Source organism: Cervus canadensis, chromosome 11 (genome assembly GCF_019320065.1).
Source record: "Cervus canadensis isolate Bull #8, Minnesota chromosome 11, ASM1932006v1, whole genome shotgun sequence".
NCBI lineage: Eukaryota > Metazoa > Chordata > Mammalia > Artiodactyla > Cervidae > Cervus > Cervus canadensis.
Genome location: NC_057396.1, coordinates 51,655,366 through 51,682,580, shown reverse-complemented (window position 1 = coordinate 51,682,580; position 27,215 = coordinate 51,655,366). Strand labels below are relative to the sequence as shown.

General features: G+C 53.9%; 1 protein-coding gene across 8 annotated transcripts in view; it reads right to left on the bottom strand.

Annotated features, from left to right (window-relative positions):
* The window catches only part of MYO7A (myosin VIIA), a 103,958-nt gene that overhangs the window by 46,733 nt on the left and 30,010 nt on the right, over positions 1 to 27,215 (bottom strand). For 6 of the 8 annotated variants that reach the window (XM_043481904.1, XM_043481905.1, XM_043481907.1 and 3 more), the window contains 18 exons: positions 26,678 to 26,862; positions 25,910 to 26,031; positions 25,670 to 25,812; positions 25,297 to 25,410; positions 23,773 to 23,926; positions 22,976 to 23,052; positions 22,379 to 22,498; positions 21,519 to 21,661; positions 20,326 to 20,536; positions 19,801 to 19,936; positions 15,755 to 15,861; positions 9,156 to 9,293; positions 6,630 to 6,788; positions 6,103 to 6,195; positions 3,910 to 4,004; positions 2,125 to 2,209; positions 1,353 to 1,571; positions 818 to 925 (listed from right to left, as the gene is read on the bottom strand). In XM_043481904.1, coding sequence (XP_043337839.1) covers positions 818 to 925; positions 1,353 to 1,571; positions 2,125 to 2,209; positions 3,910 to 4,004; positions 6,103 to 6,195; positions 6,630 to 6,788; positions 9,156 to 9,293; positions 15,755 to 15,861; positions 19,801 to 19,936; positions 20,326 to 20,536; positions 21,519 to 21,661; positions 22,379 to 22,498; positions 22,976 to 23,052; positions 23,773 to 23,926; positions 25,297 to 25,410; positions 25,670 to 25,812; positions 25,910 to 26,031; positions 26,678 to 26,862 — 2,409 coding nt within the window. Of the gene's footprint in view, positions 1 to 817; positions 926 to 1,352; positions 1,572 to 2,124; positions 2,210 to 3,909; positions 4,005 to 6,102; positions 6,196 to 6,629; positions 6,789 to 9,155; positions 9,346 to 15,754; positions 15,862 to 19,800; positions 19,937 to 20,325; positions 20,537 to 21,518; positions 21,662 to 22,378; positions 22,499 to 22,975; positions 23,053 to 23,772; positions 23,927 to 25,296; positions 25,411 to 25,669; positions 25,813 to 25,909; positions 26,032 to 26,677; positions 26,863 to 27,215 lie in introns of all 8 variants that reach the window. The other 2 variants (XM_043481910.1, XM_043481908.1) reach the window with 2 other exon arrangements.

The following is a 27,215-nucleotide window of genomic DNA, read 5'->3' as shown; positions in this document are numbered from 1 at the left end:
TCATGGCATCTGGTCCAATTACTTCATGGCAAATAGAAGGGGAAAAGGTAGAAGCAGTGACAGATTTCCTCTTCTTGGGCTCTAAAATCACTGTGGATGATGACTGCAGCTATGAAATTAGAAGACGATTGCTTCTTGACAAGAAAGCTATGACAAACCTAGACAGTGTGTTAAAAAGCAAAGACATCACTTTGCCAACTAAGGTCCGTATAATCAAGACTATAGTCTTTTCAGGAGTCATGTACAGATGTGAGAGCTGGACAATAAAGAAGGCAGAGTGCCAACAAACTGATGTGGTGCTGGAGAAGACTCTTGAGAGTCCCTGGGACTGCAAGTTGATCAAACCAGTCAATCCTAAAGGAAATCAACCCTGAATATTTATAGGAAGGACTGATGCTGAAGCTGAAGCCCCAGTACTTTGACCACCTGATACGAACAGCTGATTCACTGGAAAAGACCCTGATGATGGGAAAGACTGAAGGCAGGAGGAGAAGAGGGCAACAGAGGATGAGATGGTTGGATAGCATCATCAATTCAATGGACATGAACTTGGCCAAACTGCGAGAGATGTTGAGGGACAGGGAAGCCTGGCATGCTGCAGTTCATGGGATCATGAAGGGTCAGACTCGACTTGGAGACAACAACAAAATCTCCCAGCTGAGGGCCTGGACCCACAGCCTTCTAACCTGGCACAGAACATGCACCCAGCGCACATATGAAGGAAGGTCACGTGAACAGAGGATGAACAGACGGTGTTGGCTGAGAGCCACTGAACCAGTGAATGAAAGTGCAAGGAGCCGGCACAGCCCCAGCTCACCTGATGTTTCCGTTCAGCCTCCTCCTTGGCCTTCTTGGCGCTCATCTCCTTCCGGAGCTTCTCCTCCTCCGCCAGCCGCATTTTCTCAGCCTCCAGGCGCCTCAGGTACTGGGGGAGGGGGGCGGCAGGGTGGGCACCGTACCATGCGTGTAGCTGTCACAGTGCTCCCTGCCAGCTTGACCCCAGCCCACCCCCTTTGAGTTCCAGGACTGGGGATGATTTTGCCAAATAATTTGGCAGAGGGAAACTGAGGCATGCGAGAAACCCTCCCACAGCAGACTGAGGGCACCTTTGATCCCAAAGCCAAAGCAGGCTCGCCTTGGCCTCCCAAAGACTCACAAGAGGGACTGGGCCCCCGCCCTACCCCTGGCTGGGAGGAGGGAAATGAGGGTCCAGTCTTGTGCATCCTTCAGAGGGAGAGCCCTTCACCACCCGCCCCGCCCCCCCAACAACGCAGGATGATTTGTCTGCCTGAGGTGGAGCGGCACCCTCGGAGGACCAAGAGCCAGGGGTCCTTGTGGACTGGGCCCCTCACCTCGGCCCTGAGGCGCCGGTGCAGCCTGCGGGCAATCATGCCCCGGGCGTAGGCCTGCACGGTGATCACGGCCCAGAGGCGGTGGCGGAAGGCCTTGCGCACCAGGTAGGCCCGGCAGCGGGCCTGGAACCCGATGATGCGCCGGCGGGCCAGGCAGTACTGCTGGTGCAGCTTCCGGGAGCGGTGCAGGGCCTGCAGCCTCAGGAAGCCCAGCCGCATCTGCAAGGACAGCCACCAGCTCAGAACCACAGCCCTGATGCCAGACCAGCCCTGCCCACGGAGGTCACTGCCCTGGCTCCACTCGCCAACCCACAAGCCCTAAAGGCACAGCTGGTTCCACTCAGACCAAAGTTCCCCAGGGACTGGGCTTGGCTTCCCCCTGAGGTGGGTCTCCCCAGCAGGGACACCATCCTCAGACCAGGAGCCAGCCTCCCTCCTGTCTGCCTCTCCAGCCCCAAGTCCAGGCTGCAGCCCAGTTCCTTCCCAGAGGTCTATGTGACACACCCATTCCTGGCCCCCTGTAAGGTGTTCAACAACCTGAGGCTCACAACCCACCAGGACATTCCAGAAGAAAAGCAGAAACATTGCTGACCAGCAGGGAAGAACCACAAGAACCAGATTTGGACTTTGGGCTGGAGGAATGGTAGTGGCTGGTGGGGGCGGGGGCGGGAGGCCAGCCAGGCCCCGCAAACAGGTAAGTCCTGTTGCTCTGACAACAGAACCAGGTTCAAAGGCCTTGCAGGTCACCAAGCAGCTCCCTCCGGAGGCTCACCAGCCCATAGTTCCTCCTGCAGTTGTGGCCTCGCCAGTGCCTCTGGATCAGTGTGGCGGCATTCTTCAGCTTCAGGAAGTTGGACCTGAAACAGCAGCGTAATGCAGGAGGATGTCTGTAGGGGTCTGGGTGGGGTTTGGAATCAGGAGAGCAGGGCTGAGTCCCAGCTCTGTGTCTCCTTGGCTCCATGACCTTAGGCAAAGGCATATAACCTCTTTGTGCCTCAGTTTCCTCATCTGTAAAATGGGCAGAATAATACCTGTCCTGCCTGCCTCACAGACTTGTCACATAAACTCAATAAGGTAGGCATTCAGAAGGTTATTCGTGAATAAATGTAGGACTTCCCTGGTGGTTCAGACGGTCAAGAATCTGCCTGCCACATAGGAGACCCGGGTTCAATCCCTGGATCAGGAAGACCCCCTGGAAAAAGAAATAGCAACTCACTCCAGTATTCATACCTGGAAAATCCCAAAGACAGAGGAGCCTGGTCCATGGGATTGCAAAGAGCTGGACACGACTTAGTGACTAAACAACAAACAATAAATAAGATAAGGATTAAACACTTGGAACACTGTGAAAGTGAAAGTGAAGTTGCTCAGTCATGTCCAGCTCTTTGTGACCCCCTGGACTGTCGCCTACCAGGCTCCTCCATCCATGCAATTTTCCAGGCAAGAGTACTGGAGTGGGTGGCCATTTCCTTCTTCAGGAGATTTTCCCAACCCAGGGATTGAACCCGGGTCTCCCTCATTGTAGGCAGACGCTTTACCATCTGAGCCACCAGGGAAGTCCTGGAACACTGTAAATATCACTTATTACTGATTGTCTAACTCCCTCATTTTATATGTGAGGAAATTGAGACTCGATGTGGTTGGGGCTAGAGCCCTGGTCTTCTGACTGAGCACCATGCTGTTCCCCTGCGCACACTAGGCTGCTGCTACAGGCGGACAGTCATCTTCGACCTCGTGGAGGACAAGAGGTCACATATCAAACAGCAGGTGTCTCCTTAACAGAGAAATAAGAGGAGGAGTGAAGGATGGCTACCTCAATGTGGGTGAGTCCATGAACCAATGCCTGGATGCTAACACAAATAAGGGTACAGCCATGGAAAAAGGATGGACAGGTGGATGGACAAACAGGTGAACGGGTGGACCAAGGATGGCTGGACAGGTGGGTGGATTGGAAGAGGAAGGGGGTGGCCATATGAAGTAAAAAAGGGGCATGAAGTGGTTTTTGTGGAGCCTGAATCACACTCCAGAGTCAGCCCCACCCAACTGGGAGGTGACAGAACTGTACACATGCCTCTCACATGGAATACGGGACCCACTTTGTAATTTACATGTATTTTACATGGAATACGGGACCCACTTTGTAATTTACATGTATTTTACATGGAATACGGGACCCACTTTCTAATTTACATGTATTTTACATGGAATATGGGACCCACTTTGTGATTTACATGTATTTTACACAGAATACGGGACACACTTTGTAATTTACAAATCTCATAGCATCCACGTGTGTGTCTCACAAGCCCATATGTGCAGGCATGTGTTGCTGGGCATGGGGGATATAGATGGGTCCATGTGTCTTAGTGTTCATCCATGTTCACGTGATCCTGTGTGTATGCCTTGCACATGAGTGCATGTTTCTGTGTATGCACATGGGTGTTTATTCCCCGTGTCTGCATGGGAGGAACTGCAGTGAGCCAAGCACATGCACACATGTGCATGCATGCACACACACACATCACAGAGGCGGGGAAGAGCCCGTACAGACACAAACCTGTCTTTGAAGCCCCGGATGACCTTCTGGAGGAGGATGACTCTGTCGGTGATGGCCTTGTCCCGCTCCACCTCCAGCAGCATGTCATGGTGGTCCTGGAGGGCAGAGCTTCCTGAGCAGAGCCCCCACCAACCCCTCCAGTCCCAGAGCAGAGGCTGCCCCAGGTGGGCCCCTCTTCCTTCACTTAGGGCTCTGGCCTAGGGCTCAGTTGGGCCCTAATGGCTTCCAGCCCTGCTCTGGCCCCAGGGGGCAGCCTTCCTCAACCCCAAGTACAGACAGGTACTGTCATGGCTGGTTCCCAGAGGCCTGGGTGGGCCATGGAGCAAGAGGGGCCCAACATGCACACACACTGACTTCATCCCAATGGCCATCTCTACCCTGAGACCTGACTATTCTAGGTGTTTCTGTCGTATCAGCCACTGACCTGGGCCAGGCCACCATCATTTCTCTCCTGGATCTTAGAAACAGTTTCCTGGCCTCTATCACACCCTCTCTGATGCCCCTCAAGAGGGATCTTACAGCAATACCCCATGCTTCCCAGGGTCAAGTCAGGTCTTCTTCCCTGGCACCTGGGCCCTCCACCATCAGGCCCTGCCCTCTTCTCCAACCCTCTCTCCTTCTCACCCCCAAGTCCCCAACCCTTACTCCAGTTGGACAAAACTTCATGGTTCATTCAATACATGAATCAAGTATCTCCAGCTGCCCACCATGTGCTAGGTGATGGATGGGGCTGCAGTGAACTAGGCAAACCTGGGCCCTGCCCTAGGGAGGGTGAGTCTGGAAGGGGACTCAGATAATCAGATAATCCATCAGATAATCACACCTATCAAGATAATCACAGGTCACATCACTTGGGGACAGGGCCCAGCATGGACAGGCTGGTCAGCCAAGGCTTTCTGAATGAGTGAGTGAATGAATGAGAAGTAGGTTTGGGGTCTGGAAACCACTGCCTATTTCTGAAGAGCCCAGAGAGGTGAGGATATGGAGGATGGGGACGAGGACAGTCCTCAGACATCTCTGGCACTAGATGTCATCATGCTATAAGCTTTCCCTCCCTTAATCACATGAGCTGAGCATCAGGACTACAGGCTGGAAGACCTGATCTCTGCTCCAGGGCAGTGCCTGACCTGGGGCACCTTGCTTCCAAATGCTGCACCTCTGAAATGGTCATAATTCTTCTACCTCATGGGCTGCTATGATGACTAAATGAGATGATGGACAAGAAGCCCCCACTCCCACTGGAGCCTGGCACACAGAACAATGCTTTCCAGATAGCGGTTGTGAGATGCAGAGGCAGGAAACGAGGGTTCAGGGAGATGAAGACACTGGCCCAGGCCCCTCAGCCAGACAGGCATCAGACTAGACCTCAGGACCCTCTCCAGCTGACGGCTGGCTCCCCCTTCCCTTTCCCCAGATGTCCTGGGCTGCCTGGGCCCCACCCTGTGCCAGAGGAAGGAGCTCTGACCCATCACCCGGGACAAACCGGAAACCTAGAACAGCGGAAATGGAAATGGGGAAGCCAGGGTTCACCCTGTCCCTGCTGTGGCTGTCCCACCTCCACCATCTCCCAGCAAGCTCTCCCTGCCCAGCTTTCTGCTCCCAGCTCTGCCCCCTCCCAGCTGCCCAGCCCCCAGAGTCCTGCCCAGGCTGTGATGGGAGCCAGAGAGCCCTAGGTGCCAGTTCAGGGAGCATGGAGACAGGTCCAGGGACACGAGACAGTCAGGCGCATGCCACACGGCCAACCACAGCCCAGCATGAACCATGCCTGGCAGGAAACCACAGGAAAGGACCAAAGATACACTCAAGAGTGCCCCACCACAGGCACGTCCCATTGTACAGATGGGAAAATGAGACTCAAGAAACTGGCAGTGACCTGCCCAAATTCCCAGGGCAGACCACCACAGGGTTGAGACTAAATCCAGGCCTCCCTGGTGAGGCCACCTCTGGCCTTTGGTTCCTCATGACCCCTCCCCCAGGCTAGAGGTCAGAGAGGCTCTCAAATACCAACTGCCCCTCCACCACCCAGGAGGCCAGACCCCACACCTGCTCAGGGCTGGAGGAGCACAAAGGCCCAGCACTGACCCCATTCTTTGCTGCAACTCCTCTATAGGGACCCCTAAGACCTGTTCCCCACCCCACTCCCAGGGAGTTCACAGCCCCTCCAAGGCAGCCAGAGTCAAAAGCCATGCTCACCTTCAGAAAAATCTTGGTTTTGCCAATCTGCCAGTCATCGTGGGTGCCCAGCACAGCCTCAGCCATGCGCTGACATGTCCCCCGAAGGTCATCCTGGGCAGGGAGGTGGGCGTGGGGGGGGTGATGCACAAGAGCTTGGGTGGTCCCACCAGTGGGACACCCAAGGTATCCCTCCCAAGGCTGGGGGACAGAGATCTTGCTCCAGCTCTGCCCCTGACTCTGTGTGGCTCCAGCCGGGCCCCGCCTTCTCTGACCCTCACTCTTCTCCTTAGCTCGGTCTGATGACTGTAAAACCCTCGCCTACAGCCAGGGCCCACTCAGCACACGTGTGAAGTCCACGCCAGGCAAGCACGGCAATGGAAGCTCTCAGATGCACTCCACTGCCTGACCCCAATTTTCCCAGCCACACCTGAGGTGGCCAAGCTGATGCTGTGCCCAGCACGGTGTTCCAGTGAGAAAACTGGGACTTTTGCCCGGCCCAGGGCTGGTGCCCTCCCTCCCACCGCCTCTGCCCCCGGCCTGCGCACCTGCTTGTAGGCCGGCTTCACGCCGGGCAGCAGCACTCGGTACCGCTCCACAAACTCCACGAAGCTGTAGCGGATGGGGTAGCCGGCTCGGCGGATGCGGATGGTCTCCATCATGCCCGAGTACCGCAGCTGGCGAACACACAGGTGCCGGTCGAACAGCTGTCGGGCAAGGAGCCAAGGGCATTAGTGCTGAAGGCTCCCGCTGGGAGACCAGCCCTGCTCTCTGTTTTCCTGGCCCCAGACAGAGGTCCTGAGAGGCCAAGGTCACACATTTCAGGAGGAGCAAAGGTGGGACCAGACCCGGATCTGCAGTCCAAACCCATGGAGCAGCACAGAATGAGACCCTCACTCGGGATGAGCTGAGTGCATTGAGGGCGCAGAGGAGAGACAGCTTAACTGGGACATCTTGAAGGGCTTCATGGAAGAGAAGATTAGCTTTATTCTAACCCTGCTGACAAAGGTCCACATAGTTGAAGCTGTGGTTTTTCCAATAGTCATGTACAGGTATGAGAGTTGAACCATAAAGAAGGTTGAGCACGAAGGAATTGATGCATTTGAACTGTGGTGCTGGATAAAACTCTTGAGAGTCCTTTGGACAGCAAAGAGATCAAACCAGTCAATCCTAAAGGAAATTAACCCTGAATATTCACTAGAAGGACTGGAGATGAAGCTGAAGCTCTGATACTTTGGCCATCTGATGCAAAGAGCCAACTCATTGGAAAAGACCCTGATGTTGGGAAAGACTGAAGGCAGGAGGAGAAGGGGACAACAGAGGACAAGATGGATGGATGACATCACTGACTCAATGGACATGAATCTGAGCAATCTCCAACAGATAGTGAAAGACAGGGAAGCCTGGCATGCTGCAGTCCAGGGTCACAAAGAGTCAGACACAGCTGAGCAACTGAACAACAGTGACAGGAGAAAGAGTGCTGGAGCAGCAAGCACATGCAAAGGCACACAGTCATTTTTGTGACGGCCGCTGGGTTGGTGGAGAGGCTGGGCAGGGCCTCAGAGGCCAAGCTAGAAACATGGCAGGATGTGACTGGGTCAGGTTTGTGTTTAAGACCCACGTCCCTCCCTGCAGTGGGGAGGGGAATGGGAGTGAGGGGTTGGGAGGCAGGAGACTCAGGGAGGAGGTCTTGTAGCCAGGTCCAGGACAGAGATGCTGAGGTCTGGGCCCAAAGAAGTTTTGAGAGGCATGTGAGAGCAGGAGAGATGGTGCCCAACTATAGGGCCCTGGCCTCAATCTCCTGGACCTCCTACCTTAGAGGGCAGCTCGCTGGAGCCCTCTGATTCTCACACCCCTGCAGACCGGACCCTGAGCCCTAGAGGGACTGGCCAGCCCACTCTGGGGAATGTTTCCAGGCAGGGGATAGGGGACAGGGCCAGCAGGCAGAAGGCTGACTTCCGCCACCTGCTTCCTCTCTGTACCGGCACTTTCCCTGGCCCAGCGCTGGCCTCCTGCCTTCCGTCCCTCCACAGACCCCAACTTCCTCTGGGCCTGCCCTCCTATCTCTGGGAAGTGTCTAGTGGTAAACAACACCCCGCAGAGCTGTGGAAGGAGAACACTCCCAGCAAGGGGCAGTCCAGGCTCCTGGCTCTGCAACTACTAGCCCCCGGCCTCCTTGAGCCTCCTGTACCCCATCTCGAATGCGTGCTTAGTCGCTCAGTCGTGTCCAACTCTTTACAACCCCATGGACTGTAGCCTGCCAGGCTCCTCGGTCCATGGGGATTCTCCAGGCAAGAATACTGGAGTGGGTTGCCATGCCCTCCTCCAGGGGGTCTTCCCAGCCCAGATCAAACCCATTGATTTTGGGTCTCCCGCATTGCAGGTGGATTCTTTACCATCTGAGCCACCAGGGAAGCCCACCAAATCTCAAATAAGGGGCCATAAAGGTCCCTCCCTCACTGGCTGTTGGGAAAGTTGAATGAGACTGTGGAAAGACAACCTAATCTGTTCTGGGCACACAGAAAGGGCTCAACAGATGTTATTCAGAAAAGTCAGAAATAGAAATATTCCCAACCACTCAGAGGAATCCAGGAAGGCTTCCAGGAGGAGGTAATCATTGGCAGAAGCAAAGGAGAGGGGACTTTCAAAGTTGGGACCACAGAAAGAACCATTTGCTGAGTTCCTTCCTAGGCGCCAGGCAGTTTGCATGCATCATTGAACAGAGTACTCCCAGGAGGTGGGTACAATCAGTCCTGTTTCCATCTGAGGGGTAACTGAGGTATCAGAGAAAGAAGTGACTCCTCTACAGTCACCCTGCAGGAAGGTGGTAGACTCAGGATTTGAATCTGCATTTAGCCCACTACTACAGAGTCCAGGCTCTTTTCAGGGAACTGAGCTGTCTCTGGTAAAGAGGAACTTCGTTCTGTAAGCCCCTCAGGGGCCCTGCCATTCCCCTCAGGGGACAAAGTCTCCCATGACCCAGTCCACCCTGCTCCCTTGGCCCGGCCCCTCCCATCCCTCAGGCTGTTCCCAGCTGTCTACCCCCACCCCCCATCCCTGCCAGGGCTGCTCACCATGGGCTTCTTGAACTCATTGGGCTTGATGCAGCGCACGAAGAAGGGCTGGCAGGCACCCAGCGTCCGCATCAGCAGCTCCAGCGACCGCTTAAACTGGCTGCTGAGTGTGGGCGAGCGCTTCCTGGTTTCGGCGCCCTGGGGGGACGGACCACAGCGATGGGAGGGGCTGACCCTCGCCCCTCCGGCCCTCCAGAAGGGAAGCAGGAGAGGTCGTCAGCTGTCGGGGCCTGAGGGAGAGCCTCCCAGGGAAGCAGGCTGGCTGGTCACGTAGGTTTTCCTATGACCGCCTGGTCTGGGCTAGAACTTAGATGCCCCCCAAACACACGCCCATGTGGGAAGCCTCCCTGATCCTGGGTCCAGGAGCACTGCAGAGAGAGTGAGGAGCTCTGGGGTCCCACTCTAGGTGCTGCATGACTCCGGGCAAGACACATGCAGCCCCTCTCCAGCCTCTGTCCTCCCTTTGCCATATAAATGAGTGGTCAGATCTCTGGACAATGGGGTCACCTCTAGAGGCAGGTTAGACAGACCTAAATTCAAACCCTAGCTCACCACCTCTGAGCCCTGTGATTCTAGGCAGGTCACTAAGCAGCACTGGGCCTCAGTTTCTGAGGTAGGATAGGGCCATGTATCTAGCTGAGTGGGCTGTGAGTCTGTCTCAGTCAACAGCCACCCAGCAAGGCGGGGGTGCTGCCCGCACCCTCTGCCCTCCCTGCAGGATTAGCAGGTCAGCAGCAGGCGGGCGGGGCAGACGCACATAAGCCTCCTAAGAAGGCGCACAGCTGGCCTCTGGCCGCCGTCCAGCACCAAGGCCCCGGGGCCCTGTGCTCCACCGGCCGCTATCTGCAGGAACTGGCCAGCGGCCCCCTGCACCTCCTGGCCCATTGGGGTCCCCATCTGAGAACACTGTGAAATGAGGTGGGGTCCTAGGGGAGAACCTGAGCAACAAACAGGCAGCAGACAAACAGCAGTACATCTCAGACCCAGAAACTGGACGTAGAGACCACATTCGATTCCAAAGCATTTTGACATTACTGCTTTCCTGGCAATTTCTTTTGGATGAGAATTTTTTAATAAGTGAATTTGATTGTGATTTTAAGATTTTCTACTTTAAATGCGTTATTGTATCTGATATCCTGTAGCACCAAACACTGGGGATGCAGATGTCAATGTGTGAGGTGTGTTGGGTGAGGGAGAGGAACTTAACCCATGCTAGAGTGAGACCATACACCCCGGGACTGAAATGAAATGTGTCAAGAAATAGCAAATCCTTGTTATTCTGAAATTTTCTGTGTTTTCCATTATAGTGTTATCTAGAATTAGGATTCTCCCAAGAGAGGCTGGAGACTATTTTGCACGGGGATTGGGTGAATGTCAAGTCTGCGACCCCCACATCTGCCCCAGCACCTAACCCAGCAGCAGCACCAGGTGACCCCCACAAGTTGGGGGGAAGCTGTCCAGGTTGGGCTGTACCCAGCCTACATTAGAGGCCTTGCCACAAGCACATGTGTGCACACACGGAGTGCAAACACAACAGACACACAGCACACACAGTACATATACATATACACACAACACACAAATATACACACATATACGCACACATCACACACACATGTACACGAGACAGTACATACAGACACACACACATACATACCACCGATAAACACCACACACAGCACACACACCACACCTACACAACACACACAGACACATACACACACACACAGGCACACACACCACACCTACACAACAAACATAGACACATACACACACACACACACACAGGCACACACACCACACCTACACAACACACACAGACACATACACACACACAGGCACACACAACACCTACACAACACACACAGACACATACACACACAGGCACACACAACACATACAAAACACACAAAGCATGAGCACATGTATAACACACACAAACAACACACACACAGGCACACACACGACACCTACACAACACACACACAGGCACACACACCACACCTACACAACACACACAGACACACACACCACACCTACACAACACACACAGACACATACACACACACAGGCACACACACCACACCTACACAACACACATAGACACATACACACAAGCACACACACCACACCTACACAACACACACAGACACACACAGGCATACACAACACACCTACACAACACACACAGACACACACACAGGCACACACAACACATATACACAACACACAAAGCATGAGCACATGTACAACACGCACAAACAACATACACACACATAGGGCACATCCTTCTCTGGTTGTGCACACTGGAACCACTCCTTTCTGTCTTTCCCGCTGAGCTATGAGCCCCGAGAGGACAGCCGGGTTTGCCTTGCTTACTACGGTGCCCCAGGGCCTGACACAGCAACAGTCAACAACATTTTGCTGAACTGAAGTGGGGCTGAACTGGTTGCTCACATCCAAGGGCTCCTAGAAATTGTCCAGCTGCTCAGGCCACAGGTCTAGGGGCCAACCCCAACCCCTCCTCTCTCATATCCAATATGCAGCAAACCTTATTGACTTTACCTCCAAAACGGATCCAGAATCTGACCCTCTTAACCACTTCCTCCACCGTCAGCCTGGTCCAGGCTGCCTGCCTGGCTCTCCTGCTATTGCAATAACCTCCAAACTGGTCTCCCTGCTTCTGTCCCTCACACTGACCTCTACCCCACTATCGACACAGCAGCCTGAATGAGGCTGTTCAAACACCAATCCAGTCATGTCTCCCCTCTCCCAAATGATTCAAAACCCTCAATGTCTCCCCAGTTCACTCAGCATGAATACCAAGGTCCTTTGTAAGAACCAGCACTGTCCCACAGGATCTGGTCCCAGTTATCTCCAGCCCCTCCACCACCTCACTCCCCACCTTCCGGCCACTCCTGCCTCCGTGCTCTTCCTACAATACACCAGGCAGGCTGGGGCTTATAAAGCACCTTGGAGTTTTACACTTACCGTTCCCTGTTCCCTCCAGAATGCATGTGGCCGGCTTCCTCACCTCCTCACCAACCTCTCCGTAAGGCCTTTCCTGATCCCTCTGCACAACTGCAAAACCCCACCACTGGCTCTCCTCCCTCCATTTTTCCCATCTCATATATCACCATCTGACATGATAATTCACATATTTGCTTATTAACTACTTTCCCCTTCTGCTAGAGGGTAAATCGCATGACAACAGAGGATTCTTTCAGTTTTGTTCACTACTGTGTCCCCAGGACACAGGACAATCAATATCTGGCATATAATGGGTACTCAATGGGTATTTCTGAAGGAAGAAAGGAGTAAGGGGGCTATGAATCCAGGGTCTGCTCTCACCTCCGTGGCCACCTGGTTTCTGATTTGGTTTTATTTCACTGAGGGGAAAGGTCATCTTTTCCAACATTTGTTGTTTTCTGGGATAGTCTGCAGATATTTAGGGATGGGGTAAAGGCAGAAGTGAGAAATCCAAAGGTCTGTGTTAAATGATTCCATGGAGGGGATGTGGGGGCAGGCACCTGAATGTAATGCAGTGGGGGCTGGGAGGTCAGTGGCAGGAGATGCCTCCTGCATGAAGAGTGAACAAGCCTCCTGTGGACTCAGCTCTGTGGGGAGATGTGCCTTGACTGGGGGTTAGGGGCTCCACGCCCTGGAAGAAGCACCATGCTTTTGGCTTACTGCTCCCCTCCAGCAGTAATGATTGGGGTGGGGCTTCCCGGAGCACCCCAAGAGGCAGACACAAGAGTCAAAAGGCAGAATTCAGGCACTGGGGACCTGCACAGGACATGGGTCTTATCACTGAAAGGATGTGGGCCCTAAGGAGAGCACGGCAACCAGTATACTGTCATCCAATAAAATTTGACTCAGCATCCACACTTCACCAAGCCAATCTTGTTCTTTTAACAGAGCTATCATTTTTCCAACAGAAACAAAGCATTTTCTTAAGACAACACTCTCACAGACAGCACAGTACAGTGAAAAGGAGCAGGGACTCGAAAGCCTCACTTTAGCCTTCATTTGTCCATGACCTTGGCCAAGTCCCGGCATCTCCACAAGATAGAAAAGTAAAGTGTCAGTCGCTCAGTCGTGTCCGACTCTTTGCAATCCCATAGACAGTAGCCTGCCAGGATCCTCTGACCATGGGATTTCCCAGGCAAGAATACTGGAGTGAGTTGCCATTTCCTCCTCCAGGGGATCTTCCTGACCCAGGGATCAAACCCACATCTCCCACGTTGGCAAGCGGATTCTTTACCATCTGAGCCACCAAACCTGGATCAAATCCCTGTGTGTCACCAGCTGTGTGACTTCAAACAAGTACCTTGGCCTCTCCGTAAAGTGGGGACAATAGTAATTACTCATGAGGGAGCTACAGGGAATGAAATGAGATGAGAAATATGTGTGTGTAGTTCACAGGCCGGCCCAGAAGAGCAAAAGTGATTGCTATCAAATTGGTCCCTGCCATGTTCTAATCCTGTGCTCCAAAAACTCCCTTGGGGGTGGGCATTTCTGGACGCTGCCAACCCCCACCCCGCCCCAGTCTCATGCTGGAACCTCTCCACAGTTCCTCTGCAAGTAGGTTCCCAGTGTCCAGGAGAAGAAGACTCAGAACAGGAACTTCACAGGGAGGCCCCCACAGCCTCCAGGGGCTTGGAAAGAGAGGTAGGAGGACAAGTGGGTTCAGTGGCCTTTGAAGACTGCCCAGGAATGCGTGGGCTTGGCAGTGCAGCTGGGTCTACAAGAGGAAAGACTGGGGAGAGAACCCACAGTCATTCCTGTCTCACTAACTCTGTGACCTGCAGAGTGTGGGCTTTGGGGTGGGGACTACTGGTGCTGGAGTTTCAGGCACCTGCACCCTCACTGGCAGTGGCCCTCTGTGCCTCCCATCAGCCAGCTGGGCCGCAGTGTTGGCCTGGAGCCAACCCATGGCAGAGAGCCTCTGTCCAGACATGATGTGCCAGGGGCCCTGCTCCACAGCTGTGGTTTTGTGAATTGTGTCAGGACTCTGCCAGGCATGAGACAGCAGGGGGATGCCAGACAGGAAGGAAGCGGGATTCAGCATTAGGACTGAACGTGAGAGGATGTCAGACCTAAGCAGAGAGGAAATCGAAGGTAGAGAAGAGGTCAGAGCTATGCTGCTGCTAAGGTCACCCTGCATCTCTGGAGCCCAAAGCACCTTGGGAGTTATGCACCACCTGGAGCTGGTTGTCAGGACACATTGAGAATGCTGTCCAGGACCTAAGGAGGACCAGGGTGGGGTGGCGTCCTGGCTCCCTCAGATGCTGGGACTTGGAGTGAACCACACACCACCTCTGAGCTTCAGTCCCCGTCTGCAAAATGCAGAAACCACCACCTGCCCCTCCTGCTTCACAAGGTTAATCAGAGGCTCTGACTGAGTCTCGGACATAGAAACCCTTCACAGGGCCTGATGGGAGGAGCAAGCCTTGATACCTCCAGAGACTCAAGGGAGCAGAGAACTTGGTAGACAAGGTTTTGGGTCCCAGTCCGGGCCCTGGTACACTGGGCAAGTCTCATCTCTTTCTCTAGGACTCAGTTTCCTCCTTTAAGAAACTGAGATGCCTGCAGTCCACACAACTCAATAAACAAAGATCAAACCACTCCACAAACCACTCCACGAAAACACACACTCCACAAAAATAAATGAAAACCAAACAACAACAACAAAAATGGCCCTTTCCCCAAGCCTCAGTGCCACGGGGGCCAAGGACACAGCCCAGTCCCAAGGGCCACTGAGGCCTCTTGCGCCATCCTCCATCCCCAGCTGGGGTCTTTTACCTTCGCAGAAGCTGCTGAGTGGCGGAGAGTGCCCGATGAATAACCACAGAGAAACTACAACAGGAACCAGAGTGCACAGCGGCGGCGAGATGGGGTGGGGGGCAAGGAGAACGTGGTGGGTCAGAAAACAGAGGGCAAAATCCACCAGGGAGAGAGGATGACCCTGAGGGCAGTGGGGCTTCGAGGTGGGGGTGGGCAACAAAGGCAGCTGGACAGGCACAGAGGGGGCCATAGCTCTGCCCTCCTGTGAGTCCCTCCGGCGCTCTCCAGGAGGCCATGGGACAGAAGGAAAATACAGAACAAAAAGGCATACAATCCAGCAGGTAGTCCACCAGACTACCATTCCAGGGACAAAGAAAACACCAAGGGTGGGAAATTCTCCATCCCCCGTGTGGGGTCCAGGGCTGGTGCAAATAGACTTTTGTGCCCGTTTCTCTCAACGCCCCCACACCCATCCACATCCTCAACGCTGGATGTCCCCCCTTCACCCACACTCCATTAGTGGCTAGAGGGTCAGGAGGGGACCCCAAAACTGCATCCTGATCAGGCTCTGCTCTGCAACATCTCATGTGATCCTTCTCTGGCCTTTACACCCCACCCGCACCCGCTAATTAGTATAAGAGGACTAGAGAGGAGGATCTTGGAGGCCCACCAGCCCCTCCTGGAGCCACAGCAAAGCCCTGCCCCCACTGTGTGGCCAGAGGAGCTCAGGTGAAGCCTAGACAAGGGGATGCCTAGACACAGGCCTGGCTTTTGGGGGCCCTGCCTGCCCAATGAAAGCACCCCCACGTTACCATGGCAACGTCGGCCTGGAAGATCTGCTTGATGAACTTGTTCCTGGAGGAGTGCACCAGTTGGATGATGTCTCCATGCAGCGTGTCCCGGTTCTTCTCCAGGAAGCCTGAGCAGCACCACAGAGCAGTCACACATTACAACTCCAGCGGCCTCCCCCCAACCAGACTCACCCCCTTCCCAAAGCCACCACGCCTCGTCCACGAAAAGACCCTCAAAATCCCCCTAGTTCAACCATGTCCACTTTATAGTGGGGGCCTCTGGGGCCAAGAGAGGACAATGGCTTGCCCAAGGTCACAGAGAAAGCAAGGGGCAGAGCCAGAGCTGGAACTCAATCTCCCGGCCACACGCCGCCCCCTCTTCCAAGCCTGGACAAAGAGAAGGGCAGGAGGTCTCGGTCCCCGGGAGGGAGCGGGGTTATCTTTCCCACCAAACCACCCCAATGCCCGAAACGCCAGCTTTAGTCTTTTGAACAAACGTGAGATAGGCTGGGGCGTTGGACCCTAGGCTGGGGCGTGTGATCCTTTCCTGGAGAGCTTGCACCTGGACAAACCTCTCCCTGAGCAATAGAAACAAAGGAGCTATGAGACTAAAAATAACTGCAGTGCATGTATAGCTTGGGCAGTTATGGGCAGTAAGACTCAAAAAGGCTACAAACCAACTACCATTTCTGAGCTGCAGGGAGGAAAAGCAGCAGGCTGCCTAGGAGCCCTGCATCCAGCACCAAGAGTGTGCGCAGGCCACGCCAGCCACCCTCCAGCCCAACCCACCTCACCAGTCCGCCCCCACCCTCACCTCATTTAAGGAACCAGCCCGCCCCCGCCCAGGGAGCCAGCAGGCACACCTGTTTCTTGTTCGAGCTCCCTCACTCTCTCATGCTGCAGCACAAGCCTCAGTAAAGCCTTGCCTGAACTTCTTGCCTGGCTTCTTATCAATTTCTATGGATTAAAGAGTCCAAGGACCCAGGTTGGTAACAAAGGTGTCAAAAACCCTCCTTAAGTGGGCCCGCTAGGAGAGAATGCAAGTTTGTTTGGCACCAGCTAATAGTAAAGGAATGAGTGTAAAAGTACCTTGATTTTGGATATTGCCCTCACAGCTGTAACGCTCACAACTTCCCCTGTATATGTCGGACAGGTGGAGATCATCTTCCCCAACCCGGACAAGGAAAGAAATCGATGTTCAGAGAAGCTAAGCAAACTGTCCAACACCACACAGCAAGCTGCGGGCAGAAGTTAAGACCTGAGCCCAGGCACCAGCCCAGGGAGGCTCCCTGCACCACACAGACTTCAAAGAGGGCTCCCATTCCCTGGCCTGAGGATTAAGGAGCTGGTTAATGGGGGCCCTTGATAGGGTGGGGCAGAAGATGGGTGCCTGAGGAGGAGGAACCTTGCAGAGAAGCAGCATCCTTCCCCCCAGGACTCAGACTGCCCTGGCTAATGGACAGAGACCCAGTGAGAGGCTGCCCACCTGACATCTGGGGAAGGGCGAGCTGCAGGAGACACTCAGTACTGGAAGGGGGGCTCTGAAGCTAGGATGGAATTGGAGGACCCTAATTAAAACATAAAGAAGGCTGAGCACCGAAGAATTGATGCTTTTGAAATGCGGTGCTGGAGAAGACTCTTGAGAGTTCTCTGGACTGCAAGGAGATCAAACCAGTCAATCCTAGGGAAAATCAACCCTGAATATTCATTGAAAGGTCCAATACTTTGGCCACCTGATGCAAAGAGCAGACTCATTGGAAAAGACCTCGATACTGGGAAAGATTGAGGGCAGGAGAAGGTGGTGGCAGAGGATGAGATGGTTAGATAGCATCACTGACTCAATGGACATGAATCTGAGCAAATTCCAGGAGACAGTAGAGGACAGGGGAGACTGGTGTGCTGCAGTCCATGGGGTCGCAAAGAGTTGGACATGACTTGGTGACTGAACAACAACAAATTAAAGCTCTATGACAGACTCACTATGGGACCCTAGAGAGTCCCCTTCTGGGCTTTACGTTCTGTATCTTTTGAATGAGCATGATGTACCCATGAGCTCTTGCTTCTTTTCGGATCACCTAAACCATTTATGTTATAAATAAAATGCTAAAAAATTAAAACAGTGCTCTGTGAACAGAAAATGCCAACAGAATTGTTAAAAGCAGCTCAGAACTGATTAGTGACCTTAGGTAAGTCATTTCCCTCTTGGGGCCTCAGTTTTCAAATCCATAAAAGTAGATGAGTCTTCTGTTCCCTCTAGATCTAATAGTATTCTATAATTTTATAAGTGAATAGAGTTCACTCAATTTTCATTTTCATATCCTCGGCAACAGTATGAAATATGAACCCTGGTCAATGAATGTTAGTTGAACTGAACTGAAAACACCCTCTCTTACTCTAAACAACAGACCCATTTGTTTACCCAACAGTCCTTCAAAATTAACATTGGCTTCCTTCTTTCTAACAGGAGGCTCAAATCTCACACGTGATATTTTAAGGAAGGCTGACGGCCCTCTGATCCCATAACTGCTGCATGATTCACTCTCTGCCTTCTGGACCAATTCCACAAGGAAGTATGAAACCGGTGGCTCTTTGCTTGTTGACAATTTCACTGACTTCGGCTGTGGGAGGGACCCTTCAGGGCTGAGGGCAGTAGGGCAGACACATCCCACAGCTGATGCCCACTCAAGGTCAGCTCTTTGCACCAGGTAGGAGGGATGGAGTTGGCAAGGGCAGTCTGCGGGCTTTTGACAGACGGTGTGAGAATTCCAAAGGGAAAAACTTAACTATGTTCTGATCTTCTTCCTCACTTTTAGCTTTAAAATGAGCCCAATTATATCTCCCAGGAGAAAAGAAGATGCAAGTCCTTCAAAGACCAAACTCGGTCTTGTTGCTCAAAGACTTTTGGTGGCTAACTGTGCTGGTCCTAGGTCTGGCTTTGCACCCAATAGGCTGTGGGATCTACAAACTAACTGGTCCTTCTGAGCCTCAGTTTCCCCTTATGTGCAAAAGAGTGTTGAGCCCATACAAAGAACTGAAACCAGGGACTAAAGAAGATACTTGTACCCCCATGTTCACTTGGATTACAAGGATATCAAGCCAGTCAATCCTAAAGAACATCAACCCTCAATATTCACTGGAAGGACTGATGTTGAAGCTGAATCGCCAATACTTTGACCAACTGATGCGAAGAGTCGATTCATTGGAAAAGACTCTGATGCAGGGGAAGACTGAAGCTAAAAGGAGAAGAAGGCAGCAAAGGAAGAGATGGTTGGATGGCATCACTGACTCAATGGACATGAATCTGAGCAAACTCTGGGAGATAGTGGAGGACGGTGAAGCCTGGCATGCTGCAGTCCATCGGGTCGCAAAGAGCTGGACACACCTTAGCGACTGAACAACAACGCCCATGTTCACAGCAGCATTATCCACAGCAGCCAAAAGGTGGAAAAAACCCAGATGTCCATCAACAGATAAATGGATAAATAAACTGTGCTGTGTGTGTGTACATATATGTATATGTAATAAAATATTATTGTCATAAAAAGGACAAAATTCTGACACGTGCTACAACATGGATGAACCTTGAGGGTATTAGGCTAAGTGAAATAAGCCAGACACAAAAGGACGAATACTGTATGTTTCACTTATATGAGGTACTTGAATAGTTAGATACATAGAGACAGAAAGCAGAGTAGAGTTTATCAGGGACGAGGGGGTGAGGGGAGGATGCAGTTACTGTTTTGTGCATACAGAGCTCCTATTTGGGGTGATGGATAGGCTCTGGAGAGTGGTGACAGTTGCACAGTATCGTGAATGTGGTTAATGCTACTGAATTATAAACCTAAAAATTGTTAAAATGGTTAATTTTATATCACATATATTTTACCAAAATTTTGTAAACTCTAAAAAAAAAATTTAAAAAAAAGCACTGAACCCAGTGTTTTCTAACATCCCTTCCCTCTTTGTATTTCAGCACTCTGGTGTGTCTATCCTGGGCTGGAGAAGGGGAAGGAAGGGAGGGAACACAGGCAAAGAGAGACAGCCAGCCGCAGGGGGCGCTCCTATACCTTGACTCTCATAGTAAACGATGCCTGCAAAGTGGTTGATCCCAAACTGGGTCTCGTGATTGTTCTTGGGGGGAATGTAGTTCGAGTTGAGCTTGTGCTGGGAGTTGAGCTTATGCAACATGGTGGTGTCCGTGCCCTGTGGGAACCGGGGAGCACCCATCAAGCTCTCCCTCTCCTCCCCACCCCACTCTCCACCAGACCCTATTGCCTCTCCTGCCCTCTGTCATTTCACCCCCATTCTATCTTTCCCAAGAGCCTCCCTCCATTTATTTATATCCCAACACAGGAGCTCTCTGGGCCTCCATTTCCCCATCTGTTAAGTGGGTGAATTGGAATTACAAAACCTTGAAAGTACATCCCAGTATAGAAAATCTATTTCCCAAGATTAAAATCATGCAAGTAGCCCCTCCCCAACTCCAAGACATATTCTGTGCCCGGAGCACCCATCCTGCGCCAGTGGCATACTTGGATCGTCATCGTATGGGGTGAAGGAGTCTCGTCTGCCTTGCCCTGCCCCAGGCCCACCTTGGGGAACTTGCTCTCCTCATCGATGAGGGAGATGATGTTCATGGGTTTGTTGGCAATCATGTCCAGGGCGTCCTGGTTGTCTGTGAACTCGATGTGCATCCAGTCGATGCTCTCCAGGTCATACTCCTCCTGCTCCAGCTTGAACACGTGCCGCACGAAGAACTGCTGCAGGTGCTCATTGGCAAAGTTGATGCAGAGCTGCTCAAAGCTGCAGGCAGGGGCAGGGGACAGGGGGGCCGCAGGGTAGCGGGAGGGGTGTTCAGGCCCTGCTCTGCCACTTAGGGGTGACCCCAGCTTGGTGGTCAGTGTGCCCCTGGGATTTTCAGTCTCTAAGGTGGAAAAGTATTGTTAAGTCCAACCTCCTCCATGACAGAAGAGGGCATGGACTCCCAGCGAGGGCACAGCACCCACCCAGGGTCACTGAGTGAGTCAGAGGAGAGTTAAGGATGGATGACCAGGCCCTGGGAGAGGTCTGGCCGATGGGCACCACACCCCTGGCAGAGCACCCAGGAGAAGAAGAGCCAAGGCACTGGGGAGGTGGGCCTCAAAGACTCAAAGCATCAGCAGATATGGGAAAGGGGCTCACAAGATCTGGCAAGCAGGGCCTTGAGGGTGACATCTCTGAGCCACCAACTCAGCATTCTCCCAGGTGACTGACACTTTGTGTGTTCAGGGTGGGTGTTTGGGTAGGGGGAGGGCTTTGAGACATCTGAACATTATTGGAATTGAAGTGATTCACCAGGGGTCACATAGCTAAAAAGTGAGGCAGGCCAGCTGCCTCTAGCCCCAGCATTCTCCTGGGCCTGCTCCATCCATCTGCCCCTCACATGACCCCCAAGAGGGGTGAGACATCAAGCAAGGCCAAGACCCCATTTCAAACATTGCTCAGTCTCAGCCTCACTTGCTTCGAGGCATCTTGCAGCTTGGAAATGGGCCAATGGGGAGTGGGGACAAGAGTGTCACAATGGGCTAAGAGCCTTCACCCCACCACCACACTGGCCTCAGCTGGCCCAGGGACTGGAGGGGATGGGGAGGAAGGGGAAGGGCCCCCAGGATGTCTGTAGTCACATTTTTCAACAACCTGGAAGAGTGTGCTTGGGACCAGCTAAATGCAGTTTAAAGGGAGAGATGTGATCTGTAAGTCCACACTTTAGAAGAAAATTCCCACAAGACACAGCCCCACATGGTACCTGTTCACCGCAAAGTTCTCGAACCCAAAAATGTCCAGGAGACCGATGGACCGGCGAGAGTTCTTCACTTCCTGGGAAGGGGGCTTATAAATGGCTGCGTTGATCTTGTCCACGATCCACACAAAGAGCCTCCCGTAGATGCCCTGAAGGGAGAGGCAGCTGCATAAGTCACAGCTTCCCAGGGAGACCGGCCGGACGGAGACCTTCTCTGGGCCTCGGAGGCCTCACTCCAGCCCCTTCCTGCTGCAGGAAACCCTCACGTCTTTATTCCAGCTGTTCCCTCTGCCTGGAGCACCCTCTCCTGCCTGAATAATGTCTGCTTGATTTTCAAAGCTCTATGGAGATATCAGCTCCACCAAGAAAACTCCCCTCCCCTCCCCTGGAAGTTTGGGCCCCCACCCCTTCAACCATCTCTGTCTCCCAAGTCCCAGAGGCCAGGACAGGGTCTGGCACAGGGCAAGGGCTCAATGGATGACAAAATGGCAGGACTGGGGGGCCTCCCCACCTGGCTCATTCCCTCCTTGGGGTCTTCTCTAGAAGGAGAGACCAGAGAGGGTATCCACAGGGCTGGGAATAGCACAGCAGACTGAATGACCAGCAAATGTGATTCAGCGCGAAGCAGGCCAGGGGTGGAAGGCCTCAGGTCACCAGAGCCGTTCAAGCCCTTGAAGAACACAAGTCCCAGCCCCTTGGGCTCAGGGGGAAGGCAGACTCCTGTCCAGGCCCCAGAGAGCCAGTGGCTGCCAGATCCAAGGGCAGAGCAGGGTCAAGGCTAACATCCCTCCACTCTGGGCTCCTCGGCTCCTGCCCATCAACAACCCAGCCTCTCGTGGGGCGAGGAGAGCAGGCAGCCACTCCACCTTGACGAAGGCGTCTCGCACGTCCAGCGCCTGCTCCCTGCTGAGCGGAGTGGACACCGTCTCCCCGCGAGTGATGAGGGTGCGGCTGGTCAGGCAGTTCATCAGGTTTGGGGGGTTCACCTGGTGGGGCGACATCCAGGTGCTCACTCAGCCCCCCGCCAGCCTGCCCCCCCCTTGGCCACAGCCCAATCCTCCCCAGTCATCAAAATCACCCAAACGCCTCTGTCCTCCACAGCCCCTTCCCACCCCCAGGAGGTCACCTGTCCCTCCAGCACTGGCTCCACTGGCTCAGACTCTGACTTTATTCATCCCAGTTTTCCAACTCAAGGCAGAGGCTAGTATATATTTACTAAAAGACTGACTGACCCGCTCAGGGTCCCCAGACCCCCACCCTCTCCAGGGGCAGCCTAGAGGACTAGGGCTCTGCTCCCGCCCTGGGACCCCATGCCCAGCACAGATCCTGCACACAACGGGTTGGTTCTCCGTGTTGAGCTCCCAGGATTCTCCAAGCAGAGGGCCCTGGCTCTCTGAGCCAGAAGTCAAAACTGTCCCTCTGAGAGAAAGAGCAGCAGACGGGGACAGCAGGCTCTCACTGACCTCCAGCAAGGACGCGGCTGTTGCCAGGGACGGTGAGAAGAGAACCTCGCAGGCATCCAGGTTTTCAAACGTGCGGTCTGTCAGCGGCATCAGGCACAGTGTCAGGCAAGGGAGGTTGGGGCCGGGGACAGCCTAGGGCGACGGGGTGGCTCTGCCCACTCTCAGGGGAGCTGCCCTGTCCACGGAGGGCACCACCACCATGATTAAATGCTTTTCTGGGCTAATAGCTGTCTGACGAATGTTGTCTCCATGAGCCATGGGGACCATGAGGGCAGGAAGTAGGAATGCCCAGCATCTGGCCCCCTGCCTGACATCCAAGTAAGCAGACCCTGGCAATCACGCCCCCCCCACCTCCCGTGACCCCCACTCCAGACTCCCAGAGTAATCAGGGACTCCTGACACAGGCCTGGTGAACCTGCCTTGCTCTGTGCCTGACACCATCTGCCCTTCCCCAAATATGCCCTACTCTGTCAGGCCCCAGGACCTTTGCACAAGTTCTTGTTGCTGCTCAGCGCACCTGTTCTCCATGTCTCTGTCTTTCAAGACTCATCAGACTGTGAGCTCCTTAGATCTGGGATCATTCATTCATTCACTGAGCAAACTTTCCTAGGGCTCTCACTAGGCCCAGGAGCCACGCTGGACGCCAGAGCGAGAGCAGAGAGGACCTGGTACCTGCCACAGCCTGGCACCACCTCCCAGCCCGGCACACTGTCAGTCCCCCGGAAGTGCTGGACGAGTGAGCACGTTTCCTTCGCTAGCCTTCCCTCTTCACTAGAGATGGCTGCTGGGTCCCTCACCCTCATATTTCAGGTTGCCCAGGTGCAGGATGGCAGCTAGAAGCTTCGAGATCTCCCAGTTCTCTGTGTCAGTGAACATGAGCACCTTCATGGCCGAGCGGATGTTGGCATATTCCTGGCTGTCCTCGCGGCCCTCACAGGTTATGCAGTTACCCTGGTGGGAGGAAGTTGGAAAGCGGGGAGCAGGAGGGTGTCACAGAGACCATAGGTTACCCTCAGAGAGGCAGTGCCTGGGCTGGGCCAGCCTGGGTTTCTGGGCACTGACCTCACCTAGGACTCTTCTAGAAAATCTAGAAAGCTCCTGGCTGGGCTTCTCAAGAACACATTCCCACATCAGGGGAGCCTAGATGCCCCTTCTTCCCAAGAGTGAGAGAAGCCAGGTCACTGATGCTGGGCCTGCTGCTGCCACCCTGCCCTGCAGACACAGCACCGAGGTCTTACCATGCCCCTCGCCCCCTGTGAACACACACTCTCAGGGACCTAAACCCCTCACCAGGTGCAGCCTGGGGTGGAAGGTGGGGTGGTAACTGTAGACAGGCAGGGTGTCAAGGGGTCTGCCCCACTGTGTGTGCCTATGAGACGTGTGTGTGTGTGTGTCCAAGTGTGCCAGCCAGCTAAAGGAAGTGTCCAGGAAGGCCTGTCACACCTACAACACACACACACACCTTTGTTGTCCCATATCCCTCATGTGCTATAGCCCATATTTGTGTCCGTGTGGCTGGCCAAGCTTGGGTCTAGATAACCAGGCATGGGCTCCTCCCAGGGCAAAGGAAGCCAGTGCCCCCCCAAGCCAGCCTGCTGTGTGCATGGCCCCTCACTGGCACCGAGGGGCAGCAACGGCCTCAGGCCCACTTATCCTTGGTGGCAAGACTCCAGCAAGAGGGTGGCACCAGGGCCCTGCAGCCAGCTAGCACCCGAGGCTGAAGACTGTGCTCACAGGCTTTGGGTGGGGGGGGGGGGGCGCCTGGCAGGCATCACAGTCTCCACGACCTCAAAGACTAAAGTACCACAGCACATGTGTGCATGCAGGGCCCAGTGTGTATACACGTGGGCACGTGCGTGTCTCTGTGTCCCTGGGTCTGGGACACCTACACATTTAGGAATGTGTGTGTCTGTGGTGGACTTCCCAGGTGGCGCTAGTGATAAAGGACCCGCTTTATAAGAGGTGTAAGAGATGTGGGTTCTATCCCTGGGCCAGGAAGATCTCCTAGAGGAGGGCATGCCAACCCACTTCCGTATTCTTGCCTGGAGAATCAATGGACAAAGGAGCCTGGCAGGCTACCATCCGTGGGGTCACAACAAGTCAGACACAACTGAAGCGTTATTACTAGTGTCTGTGGCGGGAATTCATCTAGATGGGTGGGGGAGCAAGTGTGTGCCCACATGGGGAACATGCTTTATGGTAGGCTGGTGCCCGTCAGAGGATGAAAGAAGGCCCACAAAAAAGTTCCCACCCACCAGGCCTGGAGCTGGGGAGGGGCTGGGAGAGGCGTCCCCCTCCCTGGGTGCCCACCTGGGCCTCACCATGGCCAAGTAGTTATAGTCCGTGGCCTGGCCCAGGCCCAGCTTCTTCTTCTGCTCCTCATTCATGCCCTCCAGCATGCAATAGAACACGTGGTAATTCCTTTCATCCGGAGCCTGAAAACGTGGGCTCAAGGTGTTGGGGGATGGGAGGGCAGGACAGGGCCCTCGGGCAGCAGACAATTAAGCAGACTATAAACAGTTCACTGTTTTAACAAGTGCCTTTCATGAAAAAGTCCCCATGGGTAGGTTTCCTGATGGGATCCCAGGCCCTGAGGCAAGCAAGCAGGAACACAGGGACGAGCAAGGCCATGCAAGGTGCACCCCCCATTCCCCACCCCGACTCAGGGGCTCCTGTGCAGGGGCTCGGGCCCACCTGGCGACAGACTCGTGACTTCTCCAGCAGGTACTGCTCGATCCTGGCGCCCTCGATGGCGCCCCGCTTGTTGAAGTGGATGTCAATGTACTTCCCAAAGCGGCTTGAGTTGTCGTTGCGGATGGTCTTAGCATTCCCAAATGCTGCAAGCGTAGGAGAGGGTCACGGGTCATGGTCAAGGTCAACCCCCCACCCCCACCCCACAGCCACCCAGCTCCTCCCTGAGTGCCCCAGTCCTACCTTCCAAGATGGGAGTGGCTTCCAGCACCTGCTGCTCAATCCACGAGTGCTGCCCACTGATGGCCGCCAGGAACTGCAGGATCAGCTTCGTGCTCTCTGTCTTCCCCGCCCCAGACTCCCCACTGCAGAGGAGACACAAGCAGAGGCGGGACCTGTTACAGCTGCTGCCCCACTCCAATCAGCTCCCCATCTGTAAAATGGGCTGAAACTAAGGACTTTTGGGGGCTTCCCTGGTGGTTCAGATGGTAAAGAATATGCCTGCATTGCGGGAGACCCGGGTTCAATCCCTGGGTTGAGAAGAGGGCATGGCAACCCACTCCAGTATTCTTGCCTGGAGAATTCCACGGACAGAGGAGCCTGGTGGGCTACAGTCCATGGAGTCGGAAAGAGTCAGACATGACTAAGTGACAAACACTTCACTTTCAAGGACTTTTCAAACCTGGGGAAGGTAAAAGGAGCTCGGTTAACTTTCCTCCCCCTGCATCCATACTGCCACACAGCATGGCATTAACTAGATGCTCTGTCAATGCTTTGTCCTTTTATCCTCTGCCCAAGAGAGAATGGGAGCCGGAGGTTACAACTGACCATAACTTAACAGGAGCCAGCAGTAAGGTTGGCATCGAAAGGTAACATGAGCTCTGGTGACAATAGAGATATAAGGCCTGGGAAAGGGGAGGTGATTCTCTATATTATGAGGCATTAGCAGGAGCATAGAGCAGGAGTTCCAGGGGCTAAGCCTGGAGCTCCAAGCTGGTGCTGGGTGCCCACCTGATGATGCAGCACTGGTCACGGCTGTTGCGCTTCATATTGAAGTAGCAATTGTCAGCAATGGCAAAGATGTGGGGGGGCATCTCCCCAATCTTCTTGTTGGTATACTGGCGGATGTGTTCTGGCGAGTAGATAGAGAGCAGCTGGTAGGGGTTCACAGCCACCAGGATGGAGCCTGTGTAGGTCTGTGGGCAACAAGGAACAGAGAGCTCATCCCTTCCTATGTGGGGGCTCTGATTCTGGAAAGCTCTCAGGCTCTGCCCTACTCCATCCCTCTGGAAGGCAGAGCACTGGCTTTGGTGTTGGAATCCCACCTCCCTATGAGCTGGGGGGGCGGGGGGGGGGGCGGTGTGCAGGCAGCGGGCTTCAGGTTAGCTTTGGGCCGGCTCAGAGTAGGTGTTTAGAAACATTTGATGAAAGGAGGAAGTGGGGGGTGGGGGAGGGAAGGAGGGTCTCGAAGCCTCAATTTCCTTATCTTTATCTGTAAAATGGGTATAGTATAACTGTCTATGAAGATTAAAGAAGATGGTGGACTTTA